Source organism: Corvus kubaryi, unplaced genomic scaffold (assembly GCF_017639235.1).
Source record: "Corvus kubaryi isolate FWS band 111438036 unplaced genomic scaffold, C.kubaryi_AGA036_p1.0 125, whole genome shotgun sequence".
In the NCBI taxonomy this organism is placed as follows: domain Eukaryota; kingdom Metazoa; phylum Chordata; class Aves; order Passeriformes; family Corvidae; genus Corvus; species Corvus kubaryi.
Genome location: NW_024580660.1, coordinates 357,915 through 371,464, shown reverse-complemented (window position 1 = coordinate 371,464; position 13,550 = coordinate 357,915). Strand labels below are relative to the sequence as shown.

Genomic DNA, 13,550 nt, shown 5'->3' with positions numbered 1-13,550 from the left:
GATTCCTTTAAGGAAGAATAATGATGAGAACTTCATGGAAAGGGACTCTGGTAAAATGGAAACTGAGTGCGTAAACCAGAAATTTGCCATTTTGATTTTCAGGAGAGTACTTGTTTATTTTTGTATGTTCTGTAAATGTATTTCCAGGAACATTTTACTTTTGGAAATACATTTATATCATTTAGATATGTATTTATAAAGTTACATTTAAGTTCATATATATGTATAAATATATATATTCATATTTAGCATAGCAGCACTTAAATCCATGTGGTTTTCCTGCAGCATGTTTTAAGTCAGTGAAAAGGAGGAGTATATAAATATTCCATGCAAACTGGGGATCTAAGTGAAGGCGATGACTTTGTTTTTAAGCCATTGAATGTTTCCTACCCTTTCAGTTATGGATGCTTTTCTTGTATTTTGATTCAGCTTTCAAAACTTATATTTTTGTCCATTCCTGTATTCTGAAAGTTTTTTGTGCCACGGATTGCTAATACATAAATTACCTGGTTGCTTTTTAATGTAGTTCTTTGGGGTTTTTAGACTGTCTGTTTTAAATCTAACTTGCCTGTGTGATTATCAAAGGTGTGCAGTTAATAAAATAAATATTTTCTTTGTAGACTGTATCTTGTAAGCCAGACAAATGTTTCAAATCAATTTAATGTTACAAATCAATTTAATGTTGTAATTTCAGGTATGTTTTTGCCTGGTAATGTAGGACTGTGATAATATAATTCCTTGGTGTGCTGATGGGGATCATAAAAACCATTCTATGGTATTAATGTAACCTCTCATCTTTCCTGTTAGTCACAGCTGGAGTTGCTTCCCTGTGCTGTAACTAATGGAGCTAATGGGTTTCTCCATCTCCAGTTGGTATTGGTTACTGCTTTGTTACTGAAAATGCTGCTTTAAACCACCTTCCCACAAAAAAGATACAAGATACAAAAGCAGAAGGGGAAGGGTGCTCAGGTCTGAACCTGCAGTCCCAGCTCTGTGGGGTTGGACACTTGGGAAACCTTGAGGTCTGAGGCATTGGATTTGGGAAGGGTGTTTCTGAACATAGGCCCTAAGGAACTTGCAGTTTTCTGACTGAATAATAATCTGAAAAGTACTTCTCTAGGACAAGTTTCCCTGTCTTTGAAGCATGGACATAGAGAGGGCTGGGGTATTTAGTAGCAGAGTGTATTTGGAGGAAGCTCCATGCCTACAAGGTGAGAGCTGTGCTAAGTGACCTGTAAAGACCCATTTCCTGTTGGGTGGATAACCAGAAATAGAAATCCCTTGGAGTTCCATAAAAACATACAGGATTAAATAATTCAGGTATAATCTGCAAAACATATTTGTTTTGCTAACCCATCAAGGAGTAGCTGTCCACACTGCCAAAGGCCCACTGTTGGTGTGCCAGGGTGGGCAAGTGAAGCCACAGTGACATTCAGCACAGTGCCCGTGGCTCAGCTTCAGCCCGCAGTCGTTTCCCTGAAGCACTCTCTGTGCCAGTGTTAGTGGTTGCTGCCACTTCCAGCAGCTGCTTTACGCTCTCCAGCTCACTGTGTCCGACTGTTTACCTTGGCCCTGGCAAAGTGTCTCAGAGGCACCTGTGGAGCAGGGCGGGCAAGGACTCCTCAGCAAGCATTCAGCAGCACTGGCAAGTGTTGGTGGATCTGAATGTTGTGTAGGGCTGCCAGCCAGCATTTACACACTGTGCCCAAACCAGTCTGGGCAGAACCATGGGCTCTTACAGCCTTACTTCATCTTGAGCTGTGCTTTGTTTCCTTACTGACATCTTGGTCTGCCCTGTCACCTGTCTTGTTGAGTCAGGGTTTCCTGGTGCAGGGCTTTGGATTGTGTCTGAGGTGAGGATTGCAAGTCTGGGTACTTGGAGGGTTGTTTGGTTGGACATGGTCCAGTACCCCAGCCTGTGCTGGTTGTCTAGACAAAAATCATCAAATATAGGATAACTATAACTATTGATATAGTACCATATGAATCCAGTAAGTTTGCACTTACGTAGCCACATGAAAAGAAAATTTATCTCTTCATGATAGACCATTACAGCACTCAATTAGCACATCTGTCCACAAGCGGTGAGGTCACATAGTTTTTAGAGAGATGACTAGGCTATTGAGGCTGAAAAGCTATTAGAGGGTAGTATTTGTTTTTTGAACAGGTGGTTTTTGTAAACTTGCTTTGTAGTTGATGGATTTATTCAACTTTTTGAAAGCCCTGGTAAATACTGAATGTTTGCAGTAACATTTCATAGGATCCTCCAGTGAACTTGCATTGGAAAGGACCTCTGGATGGCCAACCTCCTACTCAAGGCAAGGCTGGCTTCAAACTTAGGTTAGGTTGCACAGTCCTGGCCTAGTTTAATCAGGCTGTGTGATCTCTGAGGATGAAGATTATGCAGTCACTCTGGGCAATCTGTTGTACCCATTCCCTCTCAACCACAGCCTCACATCCAGTAGGAATTTCTCCTGTTGTGACTTGTGGTTGTTGCTTCTTGAGTTTTCACCACATGCCTCAGGGCCCCATCTCTTCTGTAGTTCCTCATTGGGTGTAACTTAATTACTAAAAAGCTTCATCTTGCTATCTGTTCTGTGTTGGGAAGTTTTAATTCAGTTACTTGTATTGCAGGAGGAGCACAGTTCAGAATATTTTCTGTGATTGGGTGTAGAGTTATTTAATAACTGCAGGTTGTCCCAGATGATTAACTGCATTCATGCAGTTCTGGAAAGAACTGTTAAGAAATAAGATGTACAAATCCACAGTGTTTAAAGATTCACTGATAGAATCAATGCAAATTAGAAACTTTTTATATATGTTAAACTTGTAGGTGTGCATGTATGCACAAACCTCTGTGCATATGCAAGACTGATCTTGTTCTCCTTGGGAAATCCAAATGCAGCAAAATGGAATAATTTATGGGTTTAATAAGCTGGCCTGTCACTAGCCATAATGAGTAATCCTATGTACAGAAGGACAAGGAAGTGATAAGTATTCCCCTTCTAAAAGCAGATCTGACAATGACTACTGCATCTTCTTAAATTGATAGTCAGACCTTTAATTACTGAGGATTCTGATACATCTTAGAAAATTACCAAATTTTGATGGCAATAAAGATTAAATATTTCTTCAATTGTATTGAATTATTGATTATAACTATTCAACCCAAACAATTTGGGGTACTCCTTCAGCAGGAGCTTTTTTTTGGAGTAAGTTTTGCTTATTGTTTTATTTCTTTATGTATATGAATTTAGTTCACTAGAACAATTTCTGTACTTATGAAGTCACTGTCTTTTTTAATCAGTGGCTGGGGTGGGTTTTTTTAGGGCAATTACTAACCATGTAGGTTGTTAGAATACACTTTGGGGTTCACTTACTGTAATGCTGAATAATTACAATACTGTTGATTCTATACAGATGTTAGTGTGGTTCTATGCACTGTGTTAGTTTGATTAACTTAGTATCTATACTGTTGCAGTTTGCATGTAGTCACAATTATATTTGCAAAGAAAGACCTAAACCTGTAAGTACAAAATAGAACAGAAAAATGCATTTTCTTTTCTGCTATTGGATTCCATGATTTTTGTGAGCCTTTTAATCATGTAAGATGACATACTGCATTTGGAAGCAAAAGCATTCTGAGGTAGCTGTCCTGATTTCAGTCATACAAAGTAGTCTAATTGATCTGCTGTAAGTATTTCTCAAGAAGATAAACAGCAAAAAACCTTAACAAAATTGCTGAAGAGGGAAGGCAAAGAACGGATGGCAGCATTTTCAGGAAATAATTTCTTTTAGCTTTTTTTGTGCTGCATTAATTTGCAACAGTGTTTTGTAGCTCCCCAAGGGCTAGGATAGCTTCAGGAACACAGGAATTCTCCATAATGCAAATATCTGATTTCAGCAGTTACCAGTGTGTCTAATGCAGATGCATAAAGTTGTGCAACACTATGGAACAATGGGATTTTCAATTACTTTTATTTAATTTCAGCCTATTTAAAGATAAACATATGAATTACATGGATATTATGACTTGTAGTTTTGTCAGCTCTGGAATTACATGGTTGCCATTTGTCTTTTTATGTCCCGGTGGGTCCAACCTGACACGAGTATAACAGAAACATGCATGCACTATGCATGAGCCAGTGTTTTGGTACCTTTGCTCTACACTCAAAACCACTTTCTTATTGCTCTTTTTAAAATCTGCATGAGTATCCAAATGATGGCAATTAGTATTATAGGATTCATTAGCTTAAAACATGTTTTTACTGTCCAAACGGATTCCAGCCCAGCTTTGCCTTTAATGGAAAATACATGATAGTGATATTATTTGTGGGTGCTTGTGTTTTTCTGGTGGCTGGATGGAGGCTTTTCCTAGCTTTAAAGGACATGGATTTCTTGCTCACTGTAGTTGGGATGTATGTGCTTGGAGCAGTTGGTTCTTGGAGAGAAGCAGTGGGCCTAACTACTTGTTGGTTATTCCAGCAGAGTGGAAGGAAGTATAATCTGTTCCTGAAGCGACGTCTCAGGGTAAAGCAGTGATGAATGCTATTGCAAGTGGCTTGGATGGCTGCAGTAATAACATGCTTCACTGTGTGCTGCCTTTTGTTAACTGGGAGCAAGGTTCACAGCTATAAATAAATACTATGTGCTTTCTCAGGGAACACATGCATCCTTGCATGGTATGAGAGGGAAAAGACAGAGACATAATCCTCTGAGTTACTCTGTTTTGTTCCTACTCTAATAAAATAAAACGCCAATTCAGCCTTATACAAATACACTTCTGCTGATAGGTGTGGTTGAAAAAGTAACACCAACCTTCCTCAGCACAGAGTTACATTTAAACTAGAATAGTAGCTTCTATGGAGAGCATTTTGCTGTATGTCTTGTACATGATTTGATAGAGCTGAATATTGATATGATAATAAATAATGTTACCTAATATGAGTTAACTTCTCTAGGAGAGTGGGGTTACAGTCTTTTATTTGCCTAACATTAATTACTGTGGCCTAATAGTGAAAAAGGTGGATGTTGTTACTAAGACATTCTGGCACGTTGGTAAATTAAAATATGACCTTTAATAGATCAATTGAGATACTAATTACCCTGTTACATTGATTTATTAGGTGTATTTTTTTTTCCCATGAAAGTAAATATTCAGTTTTGAAACATCACCCCTGTATTTTTGCGAGCTGTTTTTATATGTGGTCATTGCTGGGACATGTGTCTCTCTGGTGGCTGATTTAGTGAATCTTGTTATGTAGAGGAAAATGCATGGAATTTACATTTTGCTACCTGCTTCAAGTATTCACAAGTATTGCTACACTAACATATATATATATATATTTATACTTCCTGTACCAGTTACTTATATGTAATGCTTGCAGACATATGCAGTTAATTTTGAAATTATTTAAACTAGATGTAGCCCTTGTTAAAACTTGCCCAAGTATATCTTCAGCTGTAAAGAAACTGAAGAATTGTGGCAATATTGGGAAACTTCTTTGCATTCTGTTATATTTTAGAGAAACATCAATACTTGGTTTTTTATTCATATGCCTGTATCTTCTACAGATTGATAAAAGACATCAAAGCAAAGATTCTATTTTCTTCAGGGATGGTGTCAGGAGAATTGATTTTGTTCTCTCCTATGTGGATGATCTAAATAAGGAATGGGAAAAAAAGTTGGTAAGTTTGTCTTTTTGAAGTCCTCTTAATTTTTATGTATAATAAGCTGAATATCAGTTACTAACCCTTTCAGATCACTAGACCCATCTTGAATAGAATTTAGCTAAAAATTTTATAGCTATGTGAAAAGAAATTCCATGTATGGAAATTTCTGTGTAATTTACTGTTGTGTGTCAGGACCCAATTTTATTAGATTTTTGTGTCTGTGTTGATTGAATTGATCTCTCTTTGTTACTTAGGTTGAGCAATATATTATACAATTGAGCAGAGTAATCCAAATTATTTAGCTTCTTCAGTTAACAGTCTAGCTGAGACTTTGGAGAAATATTTGTAAATACTTCTGTCTGTAAATACTTTCAAATGCTTATTTCTTCTAAATAAGCAAAGATCATCCAAACAAGATTTAACAATGACTGTTTTTTCACACCCTTTGACTGTAGATAGAGGAGAAATAAATTCTTAGCTCCAAGACTCAATGCAGTTTTCCATTAATACTTTTGAGACTCTTGTCTTAATATATACTCCGAGTAACACAAACACAGCATGTCGTCTTGGAGCTTTTCCCTGTGTTTGACTTAGTCTCTACGTATGTGTATTCATTCTTCTAGAAGAATATTTAAAGTGGCTTTGATAAGAGTGCTCCTATGTAACAGAGCACAAGAAGAAACTTTCTCTAAAATGCTAGTTAATGATTATCCCTCTTGCCAGCAAGACCCAGTTGCCTGAACGGTAATAGTGGGTCAGATGGAATCAGTTAATGACAACTGTTTGTTATCAGCTCACACTTAAACTTGAGGTCTGACTTGGCTAACATATAAATTCAAGCTATATAAAAAATTCAGTATTACGAGATGCAATCAAGACAACAAATTTTATATAAAGGAAAATATTTTTAAAAAATCAGGATTTCAAATTTTTTTCTCTGTATTCGCTGCCTTCTTTCAGAGTCGGGAGAGGTTACATTTGCAAACTAGTCTCTCCAATATATAGCTCCAAAGTTTATTCACAATCAAAAAAATTTTAAAAAGGAGAGAGACACCAAAGAAACTTCATTCTCAAGTGAATAATATTATTCTGAAAGATGAGGGTATCTGATAAAAACTAATTATACCAATCCTTATGACAAAATCTTGATCAAAACTACTGGTCTGTGAAGCAAAGAACAGTTACCATCTATATCTTGTCATATTAAAGTACTTCGTAATTAAAAATTCAGATTTCCTCTGGAAAAATACTGCAAGATTAGGCTGTTTAAAAAAATTGCATTTTGCCTTCATTCTTTATGAAGGAAATACTGTTTTCATTAAGAACTTATGCTGCCTGTCCTTGCATCCAAATACAATTCAGTGTAGAACACAGCCCCTGCATCTTACTCTTCTTACCTTAAAAAATCCAAGAATTTGTCATTTCTCTGGTTGATGCTTCTCCCAGATTAAGCATCTCAGTCAGCTTTGCTCAGCTGTCCACATTACAAAGATTTTATTGGGAGACCAGGTTATTTGATAGCTATGGTACGATATGTTTATATATAAGCATACTTTTTCAAACTCACCCTGACCCTTTGTCAGGCTGTACTCCTAGGTAGATGCTTTCTTCTCCCATGAAGCAAAATGCATTTAGAAAAGAAGAAAGGAAAGACTGCTCAATGTAGAGAGAAGAAAGATACCGATGCAAAATTTGTCAAAGCAACTCTTAAACTTTTCCATTAGTCATACTTGAATTATTTAAAATGAGGGAGGAGATTAGTACTATTCAGGTGATGTTTCAGGTGGGAAGGAAAATGAGTCACATGGTCACTCATATTGTGTGCAGCAGTTTCCTTCTCATTGCTTCATGGCATTAGGGGGTAGTAGGTATCTTTGCCAGACTAGAGTCTATGTCCATGGGTATCATTATTGACTGAAGGATTCACGTGGGAAAAAGCCCCAGAGCTAGTAGCTAATATTGTACTTCCTCTTTGAGGTAAAAATGCACTTCTAGGAAGAAACATCTCTGTCTTGCAAAAGGCCTAAATATCCATATTAATTAAACCTTGTCAGATGTAATTCTGTGTATGTCTTTTCCTTGCAAAAGAGTTTATGGCCTCGTGGAGGAAGGCCAGTGGCCCTGTAGATTAACTCTGTGGTCACTGGATGAACCACAGAGATACCACATTTTTTTACACAGTTCCTGGGGCATCTGCATTGGCCCTGTAATTATGTTCAGCATAGATGTTTATGCAATTAGTATGTCCATAAATTACTGCAGATTTCTTAGCATACAAGTACTGTGCTGTTTTCTTTGTGGTAACAAGATTTAAATATTGATGAACTGCAGCCTCTGGAGTTCGTATGACATACACTGTACTTGCTATTGTACAGTTATCATAGAAAGAAATGTTTCTTTTATGGTAGTACAATGATACCATAAAATGGAACAGCTAAGAATAGAAGTGTTCATACGAAGAGAATAGCAGACATGACAAAGGGTTTTGTTTCCTTGTCTTAAGGAAACAGCTTTATTCTGCATTTTTAGAATGGGATAAATAACTCCTTTGTGTGTTTCAATATAGCCCTGATACAGATGTAAGAGACAGTGTGTTCATCTCCTGCCTTAGTTTCATGCAGAACAACTTCTGATTTTTTTGATATTTCCAGATACATTCTAGCTTCAATGCTGTTTTGAACTTGCCTTCTATAAGCTACAGGAATAAATCCAAACCACAAATTTCTCTGAACACAAATTAGGATTACAATTTTTTGAGACAATACTTTCTATTGTTCCTTAAAGCCTCCAGCTTTAAAGAATAATAAGTGAAAATATTTCACCACCATATGAAATGTATGTGAACATGAAAAAATAAATAGAATTTATAAAAATATCTAACAAAGTATTGATATATGACCAGGACATAGTCTTTATTGTCCGTAAGTATATTTCTTCACAAGAACTACAGAGCATTAGGACTCAGGGATCTCTGTGCAAAGTAACTCACTTCTATGTTGACTGGAAGCAAAGTCCCCCTGTCCCCAGGGGCGTGTAGAGATACAGAAGGAAATTTTATCTAGTTCCTTTCCTGGTTTTCATAATTTCAGACAGAAACTTCTGCTTTCTTAGAGGTACCAGCTAGGCCAGAGTTAGGGAGCCATGGGCAGCAAGTACCAGATGCTTGTTGCTGCTGTTAGCTTTGTTTGCAGCTGCATCCACAGGTCTGCAGGAATGGGTGAAAGCTGGGCTCAGTCCAAACTGTGCACCTCTCCACGCAGCTTTGCAGAAGTTTGGCTGGTAGTTGTAGAAGGAATCAGAGCATATCCTGCCTTGGAAGGGACCCACAGCAATCATCAAGTTCAATGAGTCAGCAGTGCGCTGGAGCCAGGAGAGCCAACCCTGTTCTGGGGTGCAGCAGGCACAGCATCACCAGCTGGGCGAGGGAGGGGATTGTCCTGCTCTGCTCTGAGCTGGAGCAGCCTCACCTGGAGTGCTGGGGCAGTTTTGGGGGCCGCAATATAAAAAGAGACAGAGATTGAGAGACTGTCCAAAAGAGGGCCACAAGGCTGGTGACAGGCCTTGAGGGGAAGCCTTTTAAGAGGCTGCTGAGGGCGTCTGGTTTGTTCAGCCTGGAGGAGACTGAGGGGAAACCTCATCACAAGTCTACAATTTTATTGTGAGGGAAAGAGGAGGGAGAAGTACCAACCTCTTCTCTCTGAGACCAGTGACAGGACCCAAAGGAATGGCATGAAGCTGAGTCAGGGGAGGTTTAGGTTGGGTATTAGGAACTAAAGGTTTTTTACTCAGAGGGTGGTTGGGCACTGGAACAGGCTCCCCAGGGCAATGGTCACAGCACCAAGCCTGGCAGAGTTTTGGCAGAAGCATTTGGACAATGCTTTCAGGCTCATGGTGTGACTTTTGGGGTGTCCTGTGCAGGGCCAGGAGTTCATAGAATCACAGAATCATAGAATATGCTGAGTTGGAAGGGACCCACCTGGAGTTGGGCCTGCATTGTTACCTGTTGTTGTTATACAACAGGTTTAACCTGTCATTATCACAGTCAGGTATATAGCAGTTGTCTCTCTTCCGTACGTACCTGATCATGCAGTGTTACATTTGCACTGGGCATGATAGTACTGCTGGACTTTGGATCTTGCTTTGTTGATCTTGCTGGGATGGTTCATTACAGCCCAGCATGTGTTAGATAAAGAGTCTGTGCTTATCCCACATTATGTGAGATATCCACATAATACGGTGGATGTGATGTCTCACAGAGCTTCCCTCATCCCTCTTTGTCTGCAGAGTGGCATCTCTAGCAGAGTCAGAAATACATGCACCAGGTATAGCTTATTACATTTGGGGCAATAAGCTTAAAATTCTAACAAGTACACATTAAAAACAACCAGCTCTGGCCCAAGGATACGTTTTGTCCATTTTAAGCCTTTGATGGAGACACAAGGAAATTCAGTATTTGGGAAGAAAAGGGGAAGGAATTTTTTTTTTTTTTCTGTGGCAGATTGATTTTCTTTTAAAAATGTTTTTCCCATTAACTGGAAAGTACAGTACATTGCATAGGTTTCTGGAGGGGGCTTATGGGAGAAGAGCAAGGTGGTAAAAAAGGCGTAATTTCTCTCAGACCACTGCAGTTTATCACACTAAGTCTGTTGCAAGGAAAGATAAGTAAGACCCTTTGGCTCTCTCTGTTCCTGAGCTGCACAGCTGGTGAGAAGCTGTCTGGTGCCAGAGAACCCTCTGAGCTGACTTGCTTGGCTCTCTTTCCAGTGTTTGCTGGAGAAGGAATACACACCAGCATGCTTTGTTAGGAGAAAAGGTAATCCAGAGGAGCATGTAGCTTTGGATACTAGGCTTGAATGTCAGCTTTTCTATAGCATTTTAACATGCGTTCTTAAATCACCTTTTATCTGTGTTGTTCTCTATCTGGTTATCATGTCAGCAAACCGGAGTTCTCTGGCATGTTTATACACCTATACAACCTGCATTTAGGCAGGTTTGTAGGATACAAATAGTGCACGGAATTGCTTTTGTCCCCAGCATGTGCTAGAACTCAGGAGTTATCATATTAGCGAGTTTATATCGTCCAGTGTCTAATCTAATATATAGTAATATTTGGCAAAATCAGATGTGACACATAAAAATGAGAGGCCACTAACACAGGAAAATACATCAATACATCTTAGGGTACATTTGAGGACTATGAAAGCTATTCTTCAGTCTGTATTCATTTGTCTGAGTAGTTTATGCAAACTGAAATGCAGAAATGGCAGTCTGCTCCTCACAGACATTCAGGAAAATAAAACTGGCTGAAAATTACAGTGTTTTGGGTTTTTTAAGTATGTTTGAAAACCGTCAGTTAAGACTTTTCAATAGAAGAAACATTAGACAGCGTGGCAGGGTTTAGCCAGAAATAAATTTGTTGTCTAGCTTGTGCATTTTAAAGAGGGTAGGGCTCAATATTTGGCTTAATTTATTGTTACTGCAGCAGTTCTTCAGCAAATTTTATATAATTAAGAGGAAATTAATGCATTTTGCTCTCAATAAGAGCAAAAATTATACAGAGAAGGAGAGGAAGAACCACCTAGGAAGTACTTTGCAAAATCCAGAATTCAAGAAGAATATCGAGCTCACACACGTCATGCAGCCACTACAAACTGCCACGGGCAGGCGTGTTATCTCTGCATGAAGTCCATGCTGACTTTATGCAAGCTAAGCACACGTGGTGATTTGTTGGTCTTATCTAGTTTTATAGTGATGTTTGTGAAATACTGTTTGCATTGTCTGTAATCAGTACTTGAATATCTGTATCAGGCATAATTGTATAACTGGTAAATAGATGAGACTGTCAGTCTTCCACGTGCTTCCAGAATTTTTCTTTTCATCATTCTCTTGGAAATATAGCTAAACTTGAACAGACACACACCCCACACACCAGCTTCCTGAAGCCAGAAGTGCTCAAGACACAAGACATCGGTTGCTTCTCTGATGACCTAGATGGCACAGAACAAGCCTTTTCCTACCCAGTAGGTGTCCTGTGGCTAGCTAGTGCAATTCCTGATGTGTTCCCATCACAAAGCTGGCCCTCACTGGAAAGTGGCCTGGTATGCATGGGCTGGTTTTTGTCTGTTTGCTTTTAGAAGGTCACATAGCATTAAGGGGTTGTCATCAGGGCAGTTGAGAGAAGTGAAACCCAGGGAGTCATCGCTGAGTGGCCAATTAGTTGCTAACTTCATCAGTTACTAAAGTGTCTTTGTTTCTCTTCAGGAAAGGAGAAAAGAATTTGAGAGCAACCTTCAAAAGGCTGGTTTGGAGCTAGAAACAGAAGACAAGAAGGTAAAAAAAAAAAAAAAAAAGAAAAATTAGGACCAAAAGAATCGACCCAGAAATTAATAAACCACTTTGTTTCTTTGAGAAAAATTATAAATTATGCTCGTGGATTTCAGTGGAGGGTGACTAATTTTGGAGAAACAAGATTCGTATGTTTATTTGAATCCTTTTTCCAGATACATTGATAAGAATTGTGGAAGCAGAATAATTTTGATTCAAGAGGAAGCTTTTGTTTTGCTTTCATAATGAAAAGAAAGCCTTTGCTTTCATAAAAAGAAGAAGGAAAAATAGCTGTGATTTGATTTAAAGCCACATAAACGGGAAGTATGCTTACAGCTGATTTTAATCCCACCTAACAATGAGTAACAAGTTTGGAAGGCAATTTATGCCCACTGGATGTTGTAATTTTGAGGAAGGACCGTGGTGTAAAAACTTGAGGATGTTTGATGAGTGGTACTGTTTGGTGTAATAACTGGAGAATGTGCGATTTTTACTGATGCAGTCAGCGTGCCAGAGGCTGAGTTGGGTAAAATAACTCTTGATGAAGTTCAGACTCTCTAACATCCATAGGTGGGGAATTCATCAAGCCATGTTAAAAACCCTGCTGATTGCAAACTTCTGCTGTGAATGCAGAGCAACACTAGAAGAACACACATGTTCTGTGAGGCCTGTGACAAGATTATTCTACGTGTTTCCAGTGTAATGAGAGTTTTCGGACTCCAGTGTATGGCATTAATACAATTTGAAAAGCCTTTGTGAGCTTTTCAAATGCTTTGTGAGCAAAGATTATTTTTATGAACAGCCAACCACTCAAGCTTTTCAGTTAAAAAAAAAGTATATATACACACACACAGAGGAAGTCCTTCTATTCCCCCCTCCTTTTTTTTTTTTTTTTTAATCCTTCAAAAATATGTAAAAGGCAATACATTTTGTATAAAAAATATTCCCATAAATCTTGCAATAAAACACAGTTTGGTCTAATGTCTGATTTAACTTTTCTGGGGCAGGAATCTGAGGATGGCAAGATTTTCTTTGTGAAGATCCATGCGCCGTGGGAGGTTCTGATCACATATGCAGAAGTGCTGAACATTAAGGTTCCCATCAAGGAAAATGACATTCCCTCCATGGTGGAGAACCCCCTGGACTGTGTGCTTTCCCCGCTCAGGCTGCCTGAGAAGGTGATGCACCCTGAACCGGATTATTTCACGGCACCATTCAGCAAGGACAAGCAGGAGCTGTACCTCATTAATGATGAGAGCACTTTCTTCTCACCGTCCATGAGAAACAGAATAGTACGTATGTGAATTTGGCTACTTAGGTTTTACATGTAGATTTACATGGCCCCATCAGAATATTCATGCAAGGAAGGAGTGAGTATAGAAACCGTGGTAACTGAGGTAAATACAGAGATGCCTGGGTACCTTTGCATCTTGCTTAGAAATATAGAATAATATTTGTTGGAACAGATCTTCTGGATGTCTACAAGGCAGTTGTGCCCTCAGTGTTCTTATAAGGGATAAGGCCTTCTGAAGAAGTACTTCTTGCTTTTGCAT

At 38.7% G+C, this 13,550-nt stretch overlaps 1 protein-coding gene across 10 annotated transcripts in view; it reads left to right on the top strand.

Moving 5' to 3' along the window:
* The window catches only part of ANO5 (anoctamin 5), a 55,668-nt gene that overhangs the window by 19,961 nt on the left and 22,157 nt on the right, over window positions 1-13,550 (top strand). For 5 of the 10 annotated variants that reach the window (XM_042021267.1, XM_042021227.1, XM_042021233.1 and 2 more), the window contains 4 exons: window positions 4,486-4,530; window positions 5,575-5,688; window positions 11,935-12,003; window positions 13,005-13,289. In XM_042021267.1, the coding sequence (XP_041877201.1) occupies window positions 4,486-4,530; window positions 5,575-5,688; window positions 11,935-12,003; window positions 13,005-13,289 (513 nt within the window). The remainder of the gene's footprint in view (window positions 1-4,485; window positions 4,531-5,574; window positions 5,689-11,934; window positions 12,004-13,004; window positions 13,290-13,550) is intronic. The other 5 variants (XM_042021285.1, XM_042021258.1, XM_042021218.1 and 2 more) reach the window with 2 other exon arrangements.